This window comes from Delphinus delphis, chromosome 16 (genome assembly GCF_949987515.2).
Source record: "Delphinus delphis chromosome 16, mDelDel1.2, whole genome shotgun sequence".
Lineage (NCBI taxonomy): Eukaryota > Metazoa > Chordata > Mammalia > Artiodactyla > Delphinidae > Delphinus > Delphinus delphis.
In genome coordinates this window covers 46,441,663-46,455,500 of record NC_082698.1, presented here as the reverse complement: position 1 = coordinate 46,455,500, position 13,838 = coordinate 46,441,663, and the positions used below count along the sequence as shown (strand labels likewise).

At 47.5% G+C, this 13,838-nt stretch overlaps 1 protein-coding gene across 1 annotated transcript; it reads right to left on the bottom strand.

Moving 5' to 3' along the window:
* Window positions 1-2,672: 2,672 nt before the first annotated feature.
* FAM170B (family with sequence similarity 170 member B) lies at window positions 2,673-4,922 on the bottom strand. Its single transcript, XM_060033684.1, is given in 3 exon segments — window positions 2,673-2,896; window positions 2,899-3,429; window positions 4,759-4,922. Coding segments are annotated over 3 exon segments (867 nt in total). The 5' UTR covers window positions 4,871-4,922.
* Window positions 4,923-13,838: the final 8,916 nt, after the last annotated feature.

Genomic DNA, 13,838 nt, shown 5'->3' with positions numbered 1-13,838 from the left:
ATCTTTCCCCGTCTGCAGCTGCTACTGCTTAATCTAAAGAAAATACAACCTGTGGAGTTGACATGTTTGCTATTCTGAATATCTCGCATCTGTCTTTATGTTAAAATTTTGCTTCTTCGTGTGATGGTTAGAGTGTAGGCTCTGGAACCAGGCTGCCTGGGTGTGAAGACTGATTCTGCTGTACACCAGCTCTATGACCTTGACAAGGTCTTAGCTTACCCACCTATAAAACAGGACTAATCCTAGGACCCACCTCATTGGTTTGTGGAGAGCATTACATGACTTATTATTCATGAAGTGTTTAGAACAATGCTTGGTCCTTAGAATATCCATGTTTAACACATAAATACACTTGTCTTTTAAAGGCTGAAATTCCAGAGCTTAGATGCCATGCCTCATTTTGTTTGCTCTGCAACTGATTTCTAAATAGAAATGTTCTCCTCCTCACCAGTGCTCACTATTTCTGGTTCAGCTGCCTCCTCTCCCCTTAGATAGTGCTTGGATTCTACCTGCCTACTGAGCTCCCTCCAACACCACACAGCTCTTCTCAGAAGAGCTTGACAAAGTTTGGACCATTGTCCTATCCTTTCTTTTCTTCCTGAAGGTCCTCCAGCCCTATTCACAGTGAATTGAGAAAGTCTGTGACTCTCCTGCATCTTGAAAATGGTGCTGCAATATCATCCCCACGGTTGACATCCATTCCAAAATGATCCCATAGCTTCTGCTGCACTGGGACTGGTACAGAGAATGCATCTAACACAAGGCCACGGAAAGGGCCATGGTAACCACACATACACAGATGACCACAAATCTATCTCTATCCCGTTTAACACTCTTCAAAGCCCCAGATCCTTCTAACTAGCTCCCTTCCAAAGGCTTCTATCATGAACTGAGCTTATTTAAAAGTGGGCTCATGGGCATCCCAGCAAATCTTGTCCTTTGGTGCTCCAAAATGGAACCCACATTCACCAACCACTCAGGTAAAAAAAAAAAAAAAAAAAAAAAAACTTGGAAGTTGTTGTGGACAACTTCCTCTTACCACTCTCATCAAACACTAGCCCAAACCTGTGATTCGCATCTCCTAAATCTCTTTGAACTCACCCTGCCTACAGCTCTTCAACTGCGCTCCTTGGCACCAGTGATGCTCTCTCATCCATTCTTGACCCTGCTCACCACAGAGATCTTTCACAAAGGCCAACCTGATTTGCTGAAAATTCCTCAGGAGCTCCTTGCAGTTTTCAGGGGAAAAAAATTCAAGTTCCGTCCTCTTGGCTCCCAAACCCTACTTGACCTAACTTCCCACCTACCTACGACAGAGAACATGAAGTTTCTCTCGTCAGGGGCTGGTTTCTCCGTATCTGGTCAGGATCCAGCCTCCTCTTAGTTGGCTCTTCTTTCCCCATTTTTCTTGCATTCTCCGCCTCCCTCTCTCTTTCGGATCGTTCTCACTACAAATAAACGTGCTCTCTCCCCACCTTTGCCTTTGTGTAGTCTCCTCTTGTCCAGCTAAGCCATCATTGCTTTCCTTTTCAGACAAGCTTGCCAGCAGAGCTGTCTAATGTTTGTGTCCAGTGGTTCTTTGTGTGCCCACTACTGCCCCATGCCCGCCTGGCCTCTGCCACCCTCAGTCCCTGGCACTGCTCTCATCACAGCCATCAGCAACCTCCATGTGCCAAATGAAAGCAAACATTTTACCCTCAGCTCACTCCCACTCACTCTCACTTTTAACATGGCTCACCCGCTCCTAGAAACAATCTTTCTTAGTTTTAATGACTCTGAAGAAAACTCCTGGTTCTCACTAATTCTACCTGTCCTCCCAGCCTTTGTGAACACCTACCTCTTTGGAACGTTCTCCTTCCTCAACAATCAGCATGAGTTTGGGGGCCCTCCGCTGGGCTCCCCAAGCCTCCTTTAGGTGATTCATCCCCTTGGCTTGCAATTGTCTGTCTTACCTGCCTCTCACTGCACGATTGGGGTACATGTCTCATCAGTATGCCTAACACACAGTGGGCCATCCATGTATTTTCTTGAATGAACGCAGCCCCCTGTAAGGGCAAAGAAAAATTCTGTAGCAACATTTTAAAACAGAGTTGACATATCTGAACTCATGCGTCAGCAGGACTTACCCAGCCCCCATCTCTGCCCCTGGGAACCTGCTGTCTCGGGATGTCCGTGCCAGTGTGTAACCTTCAGAAATGGCAATTTCTGGTGGGTCCAATAACATGATTCACTCAGTTAGTCATTGCCTTAAACTTTGAGTTATTCAAGTTTAATCCCATTAAAATAAGACATAGAACTAGGGCCTATGATGAGTTCCTAACAATGAAAAAAATAGGGCTGATGCTTCATTTGCAGTTGGCTCTCCTATGAGTCACGCCCGCTAGACCCACCAGAAAAAATAAGAATTGCCTTGGCCACACGCTTGCGGGCTTCAGGTCTTGCACCCACCGTCAGAAACACTTGATTCGGGTTTTGAAATGGACTCTAGCTGAAACGCTGTGCCCTTTGGAGGGTGCGTTCCCCGTCCCTTCTCACGGCCCTCCCATCTCAGCACGCTTCCTTCCCCGGCCCTCATCCTCTCTCCTTGCACACGTGGCTGTGGTCCTGATGGCCGGGAAAGGAGCAGCTGCGGTGCCGGAGGTGAGCGCAGGGCGGGGCACATCACCTCCAGCTCATTGCTTCTCTGACCGTGACTGTGACGGAAGCAACTTGACACGGGGTCTTGGACTTTCACTCCTGTCCAAAGTGCTCTGTCCCTCCCCCTCTGGGACTTGCTCCTGCACTTGGCCCCGGGCCCACCTTCTCTCCAGCAACTCCTCGTAAAAGATCTGGCAGCTGAAGCCCTCTTGGATGCCATACTGGGCGTGCTCCAGCAGCACCTCCAGCGTGGGAAGACCCGGCAGCAGGCCACACACCGCAGCCCGTGGTTGGTGGTGACCACCCAGTCCGGGGCGGCCCGCAGCTCCTGCAGGCAGCACTCCAGGGGCACCAGCAGCTCCGTGTCGTCCGGCTCTGGACAGGTGTTGTTCTTGCCATCTTCCAGTTCCCAGCGCAGGTCGGTGTTGGAAGCCATCTCAAAGGAGGAGCCTTTCCGCCTCTGCCTCTTGATGAACTCTGCTTCGTGGATGCGGGGCTGCCGACTGACCGGCTCAAAGCCACAGTCGGTCTCCCAGGCCACGGCCACACCCTGCACGGTCTACACATGGGTGTAGAAGGCGCACATGCTTTGCCGGGCAGTGTCCTCGCCACCACACGTGCTGGAAGAGCAAGACTGGTACTGGGAGTAGGACTGATACTCGGAGGAGGGCCGGGACGATGGCGAGCTGCTCCAGCCCAGCATGCCCCGACCCTTGCCCGAGAAGTAGATGTCCTCCTCGTGGGAAACGGCCAGGCCGGGCCGCGGAGACAGCTCCTCTCTCTTAGAGGTCCCTGGGAGGCGGAAGGACATTTTCATCGGTGCTGAGGCATCCGTGCCACAACCCACCTCAGGTCTCTGAAAGGATGCAGGCTCCAGGGGCCCCTGGGCAGGTACTTTCTGCTCCCTGTGCCTGTTTCCCCATAAAGTGGGGATGAAATGCCTTTCTCTTGGGGCGAGGATAAAGATCAAATGTATAAACAGATATATCTTAAAGTTATGGATGTGATGACGGGGATCAAATAATGTATGAATGTAATATCCAAGCACTTGACTAAACCCGAAAAGGCCATCAACTGCTGAATACAGACTGTGGGACACCTACCCACACAGGGCAACCCTCTTTGTTGATAAGAAGGAATAAACTACTGTTACATGCAAAACATGGATGAGTCTCTAATGCATTCTGCTAAATGAAAGAACTCAGGGCAAAAAGGTCATAGAGTATTTGATTCCATTTAGATGACATTCTAGAAAAGGCAAAACTACAGGGAGAGAGAACAGAACAGGGGTTACCGGAAGCTAAGGGCAGCAGGGCAACTGACTGCAAAGGGTCACTAAGAACTTTTAGAGGGTGATGAAAGTATTCTGCATCATGATCTTTGTGGTGGTTAAACAAATGTGTACATGTCAGAATTCTTCAAACTGTACACAAAATCGGTGAGGTTTGTGTATTTAAATCACAGCTCAGTAAAGCCAGTTTAGGAAACCAGACGGGAAGTGCTTTGGCCAGGCCACTCAGCCCAACCTTCCCCTTGGCATTTGTAACATGTCTCGTCTTCCCCCAGGGGCATCTCACCCTTTTCTTGAACATCCATTGGATCCCGTCACCATATAAGTGCTAAGTGCTTGCCACATTTTAACTCATTTAATATTAAAAAAAAAAACCTAAGAAATTCCATTGTTATGATTTTTGACAAAGTAAGAAACTGAGGCACAGAGCATTGAAATGATTGATGGAGCCAGAGCTGGTGCCGCTCACTCAGTCCCAAGAGCCGGTGTGACCCTTAGGTGCTGCCCATGGTCATTTCAAATTGATGTTCTAGATTAACTTTAATCTATTTATTATAAAGGAATTTTTTACATCACTGCTGAAATCACAGAACTGACATGTCAATTGTTTTTTTCAAAGCACATTAAAATATATGACTAACATTTTAGGATTTCATCCTCATACCTTCTGAAATCACCTCATGTGCTCACAACAGCGGCCTCAGTCAGACCCACGTCCATTTTTATGGTCAACAAAGCACTTTGGTGACAATCTGGTGCCCTCCCCTCCCCATCCCCTCCAGGACCACCCTCTCAGGGACACATCAGCCACACCCCTTCTTTCGAGCTACATGACCAGTGCACTTCCACGCTCTCCTCCATGGACCCTGGGCTGGCCAGGCTGAGGATGGTCCCGTCCGTTGGTGACTGTTCTCCCCTATGGTCCGTGAAGTGACGCTTCATGATGACACCAGTGCCCAGGGACTCAGAGCTCCAGCTGTTGGGTGAGAGTTGGCTCGGGCAGTGCTGAAGCCCTCCGCTGGCCCCAGGCCGAGTGGCCTCTAGGCGTCCGTGGTCACTAGGATCCTGGCTTTATTCTGTGACCTCATCAGTGACACTGGTCTGTTCTGTGACCCATGGCAAGGACAGAGACCCAGCCAGGATGCCAAGAGAGGCTCCCCACCAGGATCTCATTCCCTGTCGGGACCTTTCCTGCTTTGTGTATTGTCAGGGACTCAAACATAAAGCACAGACACACACACATATAAACACATGTACACACAAATAGACACAAACACCTAAACACACACACATAGACACTTACACACATGTGAACACATGTATACTCATACCGACACACACATAATCACTCAGGCACACATACACTCAAACATACATAAACACACATTTAAACATGCAGAAACATACACACACATACAGATTCAGACCATATTCACTTAACCACATACATGCTCACACACGTACTATCATCACCCAACATCAAAGTGGGCCTACCTTGAACTCTGGCAGCAGCACGTGACCTGAAATCTTGCCTCCCCCCCACCACTCCAGAGTCGCCACTGCTGCCTCATTAGGGCTCTTGGAGCTCCCTGGCCTGCGTCCCCAGGCACCTCCTCAAGTCTCCCCTCTCTGTGCTCACCCTCGCTCAGCTCCAGGGACTCAAACATACCAGGGATGCTCCTGCCTCTAGGCTTTGCATTTGCCCTACCTTCTGCCAGGAGTGCCCTCCCCTAGGGCCCGCATGGCTCACTCTGTCACTGCAATCTCTGCTGAAACAGCACCTATCAGAGCCACCTAGCATCCATCACCCTCAGACTCTATAACACATGCATGTATATACATAACAACTTCCCTGCATTCATCTACTTCTTCCTAAATGTCAGCTCCAGGAGGAGAGAGACGTCATTCATTTCCTCCTCTATATCCCTAGCATCTGGAATACACTGACACATTAACAAGCATTCTAGAGATAATTGTCAGATTAATGAATAAATAAATGATGAACACGTTGGACAGTATTTGGATGAGCTGACAGGGGCCTGCCTGCCTAGCGGAGCTGCCTTCTTTCTACCCCTCAGATCCCTGTAGCCCCAAGGCAGGCTGGTTCTCACCCCACAACTCGGAGTCCCCTCCTGCTTCTCCACCTGCACAAACCTCACTCCACACACAATCACTCTGGCACATATTCCAGCTTGCCATCTCTCTCTGCTCCAGGATGTCTTAGGATGCGAAGACACTTCCTCCAGAATACTTCTCCCCATACCCCCCCAACCCCTGCTCAGTCTCACCAACTCGATTCCTCTGGATCTCAAATTCTCAACAGCTCGAAAGGTGATAGATTGAAAACAATCCCAATATCCTGAAATCAACACCAATACCACCGGCACAGCCAGCATCTAGGAATATACTCCTCTCCAGAACTAGAAGCCACTATGTAAAGCAAAATACCACAGAGCTTTATTGAGCAATGGAAAGTCACACTTGCACCTACAAAGAGACAATGTTCTCTGGCAGGAAGAGGAAACACTGCAAATGTATTCTTTCTTGCCTAATAAATTAAGAGACTTGCCTTTACACAAGGGGTACTAGCACAAAAATTAAATAGATCAATGGAAGACAAAGGTAGTCCAGAAAAAGATCACATGACGTATTTGAATTTTTAAGAGATAAAGTAAATAACAAAAGTCTGGGAGAAAAAAAAATGATGCTGAAAACTTTTATTCATTTTAAAAAAAATCAACTTTGGTATCACCTCATATAAGACAACTAAGACTATTTTTCACGGCTCTGGGGTTGCTTTTTAATTTAAAATGTTTAGAAAGAAAATATAAGTTAACATTTGTAATTATAGGGTGGCTTTTCTAAACTTAAATGTATCAATCACAAGCACTGAGAATCTTTGCCATCTTTTTTATTATTTTTTTAATTTTTGAATTTTATTTTATTTATTTTTTTATATAGCAGGTTCTTATTAGTCATCAATTTTATACACATCAGTGTATACATGTCAATGTTTTTTAATTTCATTGCTAAAAAAAAAATCTCACTGTTTACATTTGCATTTCTCTGCTTTTCAGTAAAACTGAAATGAACAGTTCAGTAAAGGAAATGAACAGGCAATTCCCAGGAGAACAAGGGCAGATGGCTGATAAGCATATAAGATGTTCAGCCTAACTCTAGGAAGGAAACTACAAATTAAAAACACATGCTATATAGTATATTGTTTTCATCCACAAGGCAAGCAAGAATTTAAAAGATTGACAGTTGCTAAGTGCTGGTGAGAACAAAAGGAAATGAACACCTTTACACTCTACTGGTAAGTGCATGACTTGCCTCTCTCAAAGGAAATTTGGTAGCACCCATTACAATTCAAAGTGGGCTCTTTCAGGGCTTCCCTGGTGGCGTAGTGGTTAAAAATCCACCTGCCAGTCTAAGCGACACGAGTTGGAACCCTGGTCTGGGAAGATGCCACATGCCGCAGAGCGACTAAGCTCATGCCCCACTACTACTGAGCATGCACTCTAGAGCCCGTGAGCCACAACTACTGAGCCTGCGTGCCTAGAGCCCGTGTTCCGCAACAAGAGAAGCCAATGCAATGAGAAGCCCGTGCACCAACGAACAGTAGCCCCTGCTTTCTGCAACTAGAGAAAGCCTGCGGTGCAGCAATGAAGACCCAATTCAGCCAAATAAAAATGATAATAAATAAATATTAAAAAAAAAAAAAGTGGGCTCTTTCAACTCAGCAATTTACTTAACACCTCCTTCCTGGGAAACGTTCACATTTTGTGTATGTGGGTGAAATAGCACATCGAGAAATATTTATTACAGTATTATCCATACTAGAAAATAAAAGGAAACTTTTCAAAGAGCCATCCAAATAAAGAAGTAGTTAAATAAATTACAGCATAACCAAACTGTGGAAGACTATACTACAATAAAGAGATCTGCATGTACTAGTAAGTAAATCCATGTTAAGTGAAAAAAACAAGATGTAAGAGAATTCCACTTATATAAAAACTAAATATGTATCCCCTCCCCCAAAAGCCCTAAACCAAGTCTATACTGTCTATGAATGCAAAGACACAGCGGAGATAATCACACCTCACTGGGAACAGTGGTGACCTCAGGGAAGGGGAAAATTAGGAGGGGCTACGGGAGATGGTAGGTATTTTCCAAAAATGACCACACCAGTGCTCCCATCCCATGTGCTCTTCTTACAGTGTGAAGTGGACAGTCCTCCATCGAGAGACAGGGTCCCTCTTCCTGAACCAGAGTGGACTTTTTAACTACCTCCCCCAACAGAATGTAGAGGAGTGAGGCTTGGAGACTTTCAATGCTAGGTCATAAAAGACAATATGACTTCCTCTGGGTTCCTTCTCTGTCTCTCTCTCTCTCTCTCCACTCTCCTTTGGACTCAGCCACCACATTGTAAGGAAGCCCAGGCCACATAGAGGTGTTCCAGCCAACAGTTCCGGCAAAGGTCCTAGCCAGCCATCAGACATGTGAATGAACCAGCCTTCAGATGATTCCAACTTCCAGCCTTTGAATCTTCCAGCTGGGGCCCCAGGCATCTCAGGGCAGAGGTAAGCCACCACCTCTGAATTCCGCCATCTCCTGCCTGAATTCCTGACCCTCAGAAACTGGGAGCATAGATTCACACACTAATCTGGGGGCAATCTGTTACTCAGCAGACTTTGATTTTCAATGCAATGTTTAAGTATGTTCTAGTGAGACAGCTCACCGGCCAGCGTCTGGACTGCAGTGCACCATCCTGGCCCAGCTGAGCGCTGGCCCCCAGCACTACCTGGGAGGAAGGCTCCCACCACCCACTGTCCATTTACCCACTTGTTCAACCCCAGTATGCAGGTACAACAGCTTCAAAGTTGTTAGCCCTTGGGAAACTACTTTACCAACTAGAGTACAGTTTTTACACACAGTTCCTTTTGCCTTTAGCCTTATAGTTTCTAGTTGAAAACATCATTTTCCAAAGTTACTTGGGTCAGTTCCTTTTTGCCCCAGAATGTGCATATGTTCCTTCTAACCCTCTCAACAATCCCACCAGGGAGACACAATTAACCACATATTCAGAGGGAGGTAGAGACGCCAAGGGGTTAGATGAAGTACAGGCAGGAATTAGGAGGGTGGGGTGCTGACCCCTCACCCCAGAGGCAGGGCTGCTTTGTCAGACTGTCCGATGCTGTCCCCCCCCCCTGGCTGCTGCGCAGGGGCGGCTTAGAGCAAAGCCCCACCGAAGTGTGCCACTGTCCTTCACTTTCATGTGGGCTCTGGGCTGCTTCCAGCCACAAGAGGTCCTCTGTCCCAGCCCTGCTTCCTGCTCCAAGCAGATGTTTAGCCAAGGCCACCCATACAGGGTTTCTGCCCTCCCTGGGGAAGAGCAGGGGTGGGGGTGTTATGGCCCAGACCCACCCAGCCCCCTACGTCCCAGCCCCCTCAGTTTTCCAGCTGGGTCTCCAGCCTCGCCAAGAACTTCATGCTCCACTGCTGAAGCCGGCAGTGTTGGTGTACAAAACCCCAAAAGGACCAACGCAGCACTTTCTCGGAGCTCTGACTCCTGGCCAACTCATCTCACACATCACATGTGAGTCTTAAACCTCATCGAGAAGGCCTGGAGGATTTTCCAGTCTCCACTTTTCTTCCAAAACCTCCTCTTCTCAGCACCCCCCCCCCACTTATTTTTTTCTTAGCTGAGAAGAAGCTAACAGGAAATGAACCAGCCACAGCCCCAGCAGGAAGCAGAGATGCCACCTCTTGCTTCCCTTCACTTCTAACTCCAGAGATGGGCTTGTGCCACAATCCAGGCTACAGGGAGAATCAGATCATTCATCCCAGAGCCGATGCGCCTCCAGAAATAGCCTGTCCACTTGGCCAAGGAGCCTGATGTTACTTGGGGTGGTGCACCGGTCGCAGCATTTCTGCGGCTGAGCCGCTGTGTAAAGTGTTTAAAGTGGGCAACACTCCTCTCTTCACGCTAGAAAATAGGGCCCCCTGAGGGGACACCAGCCACCTTGTCGCTGCCTCTCTCAAAAAACTCCTATTATCAGACTTAACACCGAGGGAGGTGGGGAAGTGGTGAGTTGCCTTAGATGCTGCGGGCCAGGTATAGGGCGACCTCCAGCCTGGGAGTCCATCCCAGTGAAAGCCTATTCCCAGGAATTATTGACGGCCTCAGCCTGTGCTAACTCTGCAGAGAAAGTGCCAGAAGATAAGTTGAGGATCAGAGTAGGGAAGTATCATCTTTCGAGTTCATTTTCTGTTGCTTCTTGTCACTATTTAAAAAGAAGTGAGTCAGTGGACCGCATAAGGGAAAACCCAGCCACAGAGAAATATAATACGAAGAGTTCTCCCTCAGTCTCCCCAAGCAAACAGGGAAGGGAGTTTTGCTTTTGTTTTCCTTCAGACTTAATAACAGGCTGCTGCTTCTCTGTGGGTTGTTTGGAACTGTCTCAGGGTTTTGACCTTAACCTCAGGACGCCCACACAAACAGCCTAGGACTTCTCTGTCATCAGGGAGCAGGGTGAGGGACACCTGTGCAGGGCCCTCAGGCATGTCCTTGGCTGTGCTCCAGGCCCCAGAGCCCCAACCTGGCCCAGAGCCCCTCCACCCCAGCTGTGGCTCCATGGAACTGCAAAGGGTCAACGAGATTTTTGGATTCAGAAGTGTCTTTTCCCAACTTGTGTTTCCTTGGAAAGGTGACCTCAGCTGGGAGGAAGGACATCCCAGCTGAAGGCCATGCATGTGACCCAGGAGCTCTACGATCGCAGCTGCTGGTCTCTCCCCCTTGAATGTTCTTAGAGAGCCACGTGGAGAGCTCTGGGGAAAGGGCTGAGACTTCCTTCTCTCTATGTCCAAAATGTGCTGGCCATAGGTCACCCTGGACCCAGCTCTGAGGACATCAGCTGCTACCTCGTACTGAGTGAACCTTCTGGAAGCATGGCTCCCACATGGAAGGGGAGATCCCAGGACCCTAAAGACCAACAGTGAGTTAGCACAGTTTCTAAACGTGCTGGGCTTACCCCCATGCAGCCTTCAGCCAACATCCAAGGTATTTGCACGTCTGCTGAAAAGCAGCTCACGGATCACCAGAGCAGAACTAGGATGATTTATTTTTATCCCCATAATCAGAATGGCTATTGCAGACTCTTGTCTTAAGACTGGCTTTTCCTAGCCCAGTCCTTCAGAGAAAGTGGCTCTTTTGTAAGATGATGCAGTTGCTTATTGGATGGTAGAGGTGTCCCAGGGGAAACCAGCCACTGTCTCTCCCCAACCTACCACCCAAAGCCTTGCAGCTGATCCCATGCCTTCTTCCGGGAATGCAGTGGCGGTAAGGTGGGGGATTTCTGGGAAGGCTGGATCAGGCTGCGTGAAATTACCACAGGAAAGTTCCCAAGAAAGGAACCCAAGGCCGAGACTTAGGGGCCGGCATGTGAGGCAGCCCATTGAGCCACACCCGTTGCTGCTGGCTGACCCCCGCAGTGCGGTGAGACTGGTTCCAGCTCCCCCTCCACAGTGGGGTTTGTGTCTGTGTGTTTTCAGCGTACAAACCCTGCCTTCCTTGATTAAAATTGATTCCTACGTATTTTATTCTTTTGGATGCTGTGTAAATGGATCTGTTTTCTTAATGTCTTTTTCAGATTGTTCATTACCGTTGTACAGAAATATGACTTATTAAAATTCAATTTTGTTGAATTTGCGTATTAATTCAAACAGGTTTTTTGGGGTGTGTGTGGATTCTTTAGGGTTTTTGATACGTAAGATCATGTCATCTGCAAATAGAGCTAGTTTTACTTCTTCTTTTTCAATTTGGACACATTTTATTGCTTTTCCTTGCCTAATTGCTGTGGCAAGAACTTGAGTATTCTGTTGAATTGAAAGCTGGCATCCTTGTCTTATTCCTTATCTTCAGGGAAAGCGTTCAGCCTTTTACCGTTGAGAACATCGCTGGCTTTTGTATAGAGCCTTTTTCATGTTGTGGAAGTTCCCTTCTAATCCTAGTTTACTGAGTGCTTTTATCATGAAAGGATGTTGATTTTTGTGGATTGCTTTTTCTGCATCAATTGACATGATTATGTCCCTTCATTCTATTTATGTGATGCATTACACTGCTTGATTTTTCAAATGTTGAACCACCCTTGCCTTCCCAGGTTAAACCCCATTTGGCTTTGCTGCGGTAGACAGGCTGCTTCATGTGATCAGCATGTCCAGGTGGGTGAAGTGGAGGATCTCAGGGTCAAGGAGGCAAGACTGGGCTCTAGCACGCCCACAAGTGCACAGGGAATGGGCAGAAAGCAGCGAGATCAGTGCGCTTCCTACCTGTCACCTGAACCAGCCAGCATCCTTGGCGCTATGAGCACCAATCCTGGGGAGGAAAGAGAAGCCCCGCCAGTGTTGGTGAGAAGGAGGTCAGCGCTGATTCACTTCACAAGGGGACAGACAGCTCTCCACAGATGCCATCCCAAGTCCACTCTGGCTGTCAGAAATTCAACAAATATGATAAGGATTGGAGGGGAGCATACATGAATTTTTTATTATTTGCAAGAGAAGACTAAAAGGATCTGCATATTATTTAAATTTTGAGTTATAGGTTTTTTTTGGTTTTTGTGGGGGTTTTTTTGTGGTATGCGGGCCTCTCACTGCTGTGGCCTCTCCCGTTGAGAAGCACAGGCTCCGGACGCGCAGGCTCAGCGGCCATGGCTCACGGGCCCAGCCGCTCCACGGCATGTGGGATCTTCCCGGACCGGGGCACGAACCCGTGTCCCCTGCATCGGCAGGCGGACTCTCAACCACTGCGCCACCAGAGAAGCCCTGAGTTATAGTTTTAAATGATTCTCTAAAACTTGAAGATAACCCAGCAAATATATTATTACTTTGTTAGCTACAACACATAATAGACTATTGACATAGCACAAATTCACAGGCAGTGGTGCATGACAGTGAAATAGCATTGTAGAGACCCCAAAATAATGTTTCATATTATTTACCTGCCTTTGTGAAAGAAGTATGACTAGCTCGTATTTGGACCACAATGTATACATAAATTCAAGTCGGCTTTTTGGAAAATGACGGGCCACGAACACTAGTAATGTGAGAAGAAGCAGTCACACTGTAGGATCCACCACCCAACGCACAACAAATTAAATTGATCACAATAAACCCAAACAAAGATAATTAAAAGGCAAGAATGGCAGCAACTGAAAACGAATCTCTCAAGACATCAGTGATGAGGTTCTGGAAACAAAGCCTGCTTCTCCCACATTGCTGGGTTTCTCTCTGCACCAGACGTATGCAGGAGGAGCTCGGCAGCCCTGCACGAGAGCCAAACGTCTTAGCAGGACCCCAGACCTCAGTCCTTGCACAGCTTAATGTTGGACTATTTTAATATATAAATGCCAAACCTTTGGAACCTTAAATAATTCAGATTGCCAGTTTGTTGCCCACAGCCAAATGTAAAAACTGAAGTCAGCATAACCAGGCATTATTCCTCCAGAAAGATGGAAAAGTGACTTGCATTTTTAATGAGTTCCCAGCCAAGAGGGGCATCCAGTGGTGTGCTGGGGCCACCTAGGACTGGCTAAGGAAAGCCAATTAATAAATCTTTCAAAACTTTTTGCAAGCCAATTGTGAAACATAGCCATTATCGCAATTAAAACTTTATAAACTTCCAATTAAATAGATTATATTATACACAAAAGTAATAAATATTCAGAACTCATCAATTCCTAACTATTTTACTACATTTCATGACACACTGGCAGCTTGTAAGAGGGCTTGGAGGGTGGATTTACACCATGGTAATTGGCAAAGGCTACAGTCAAGGCCTTTCCTACCACCCCTACCCCCACCCCGGACCCCACCACCACCCCAGGGAGGGAGCAGGTTGTTAAACATTTAC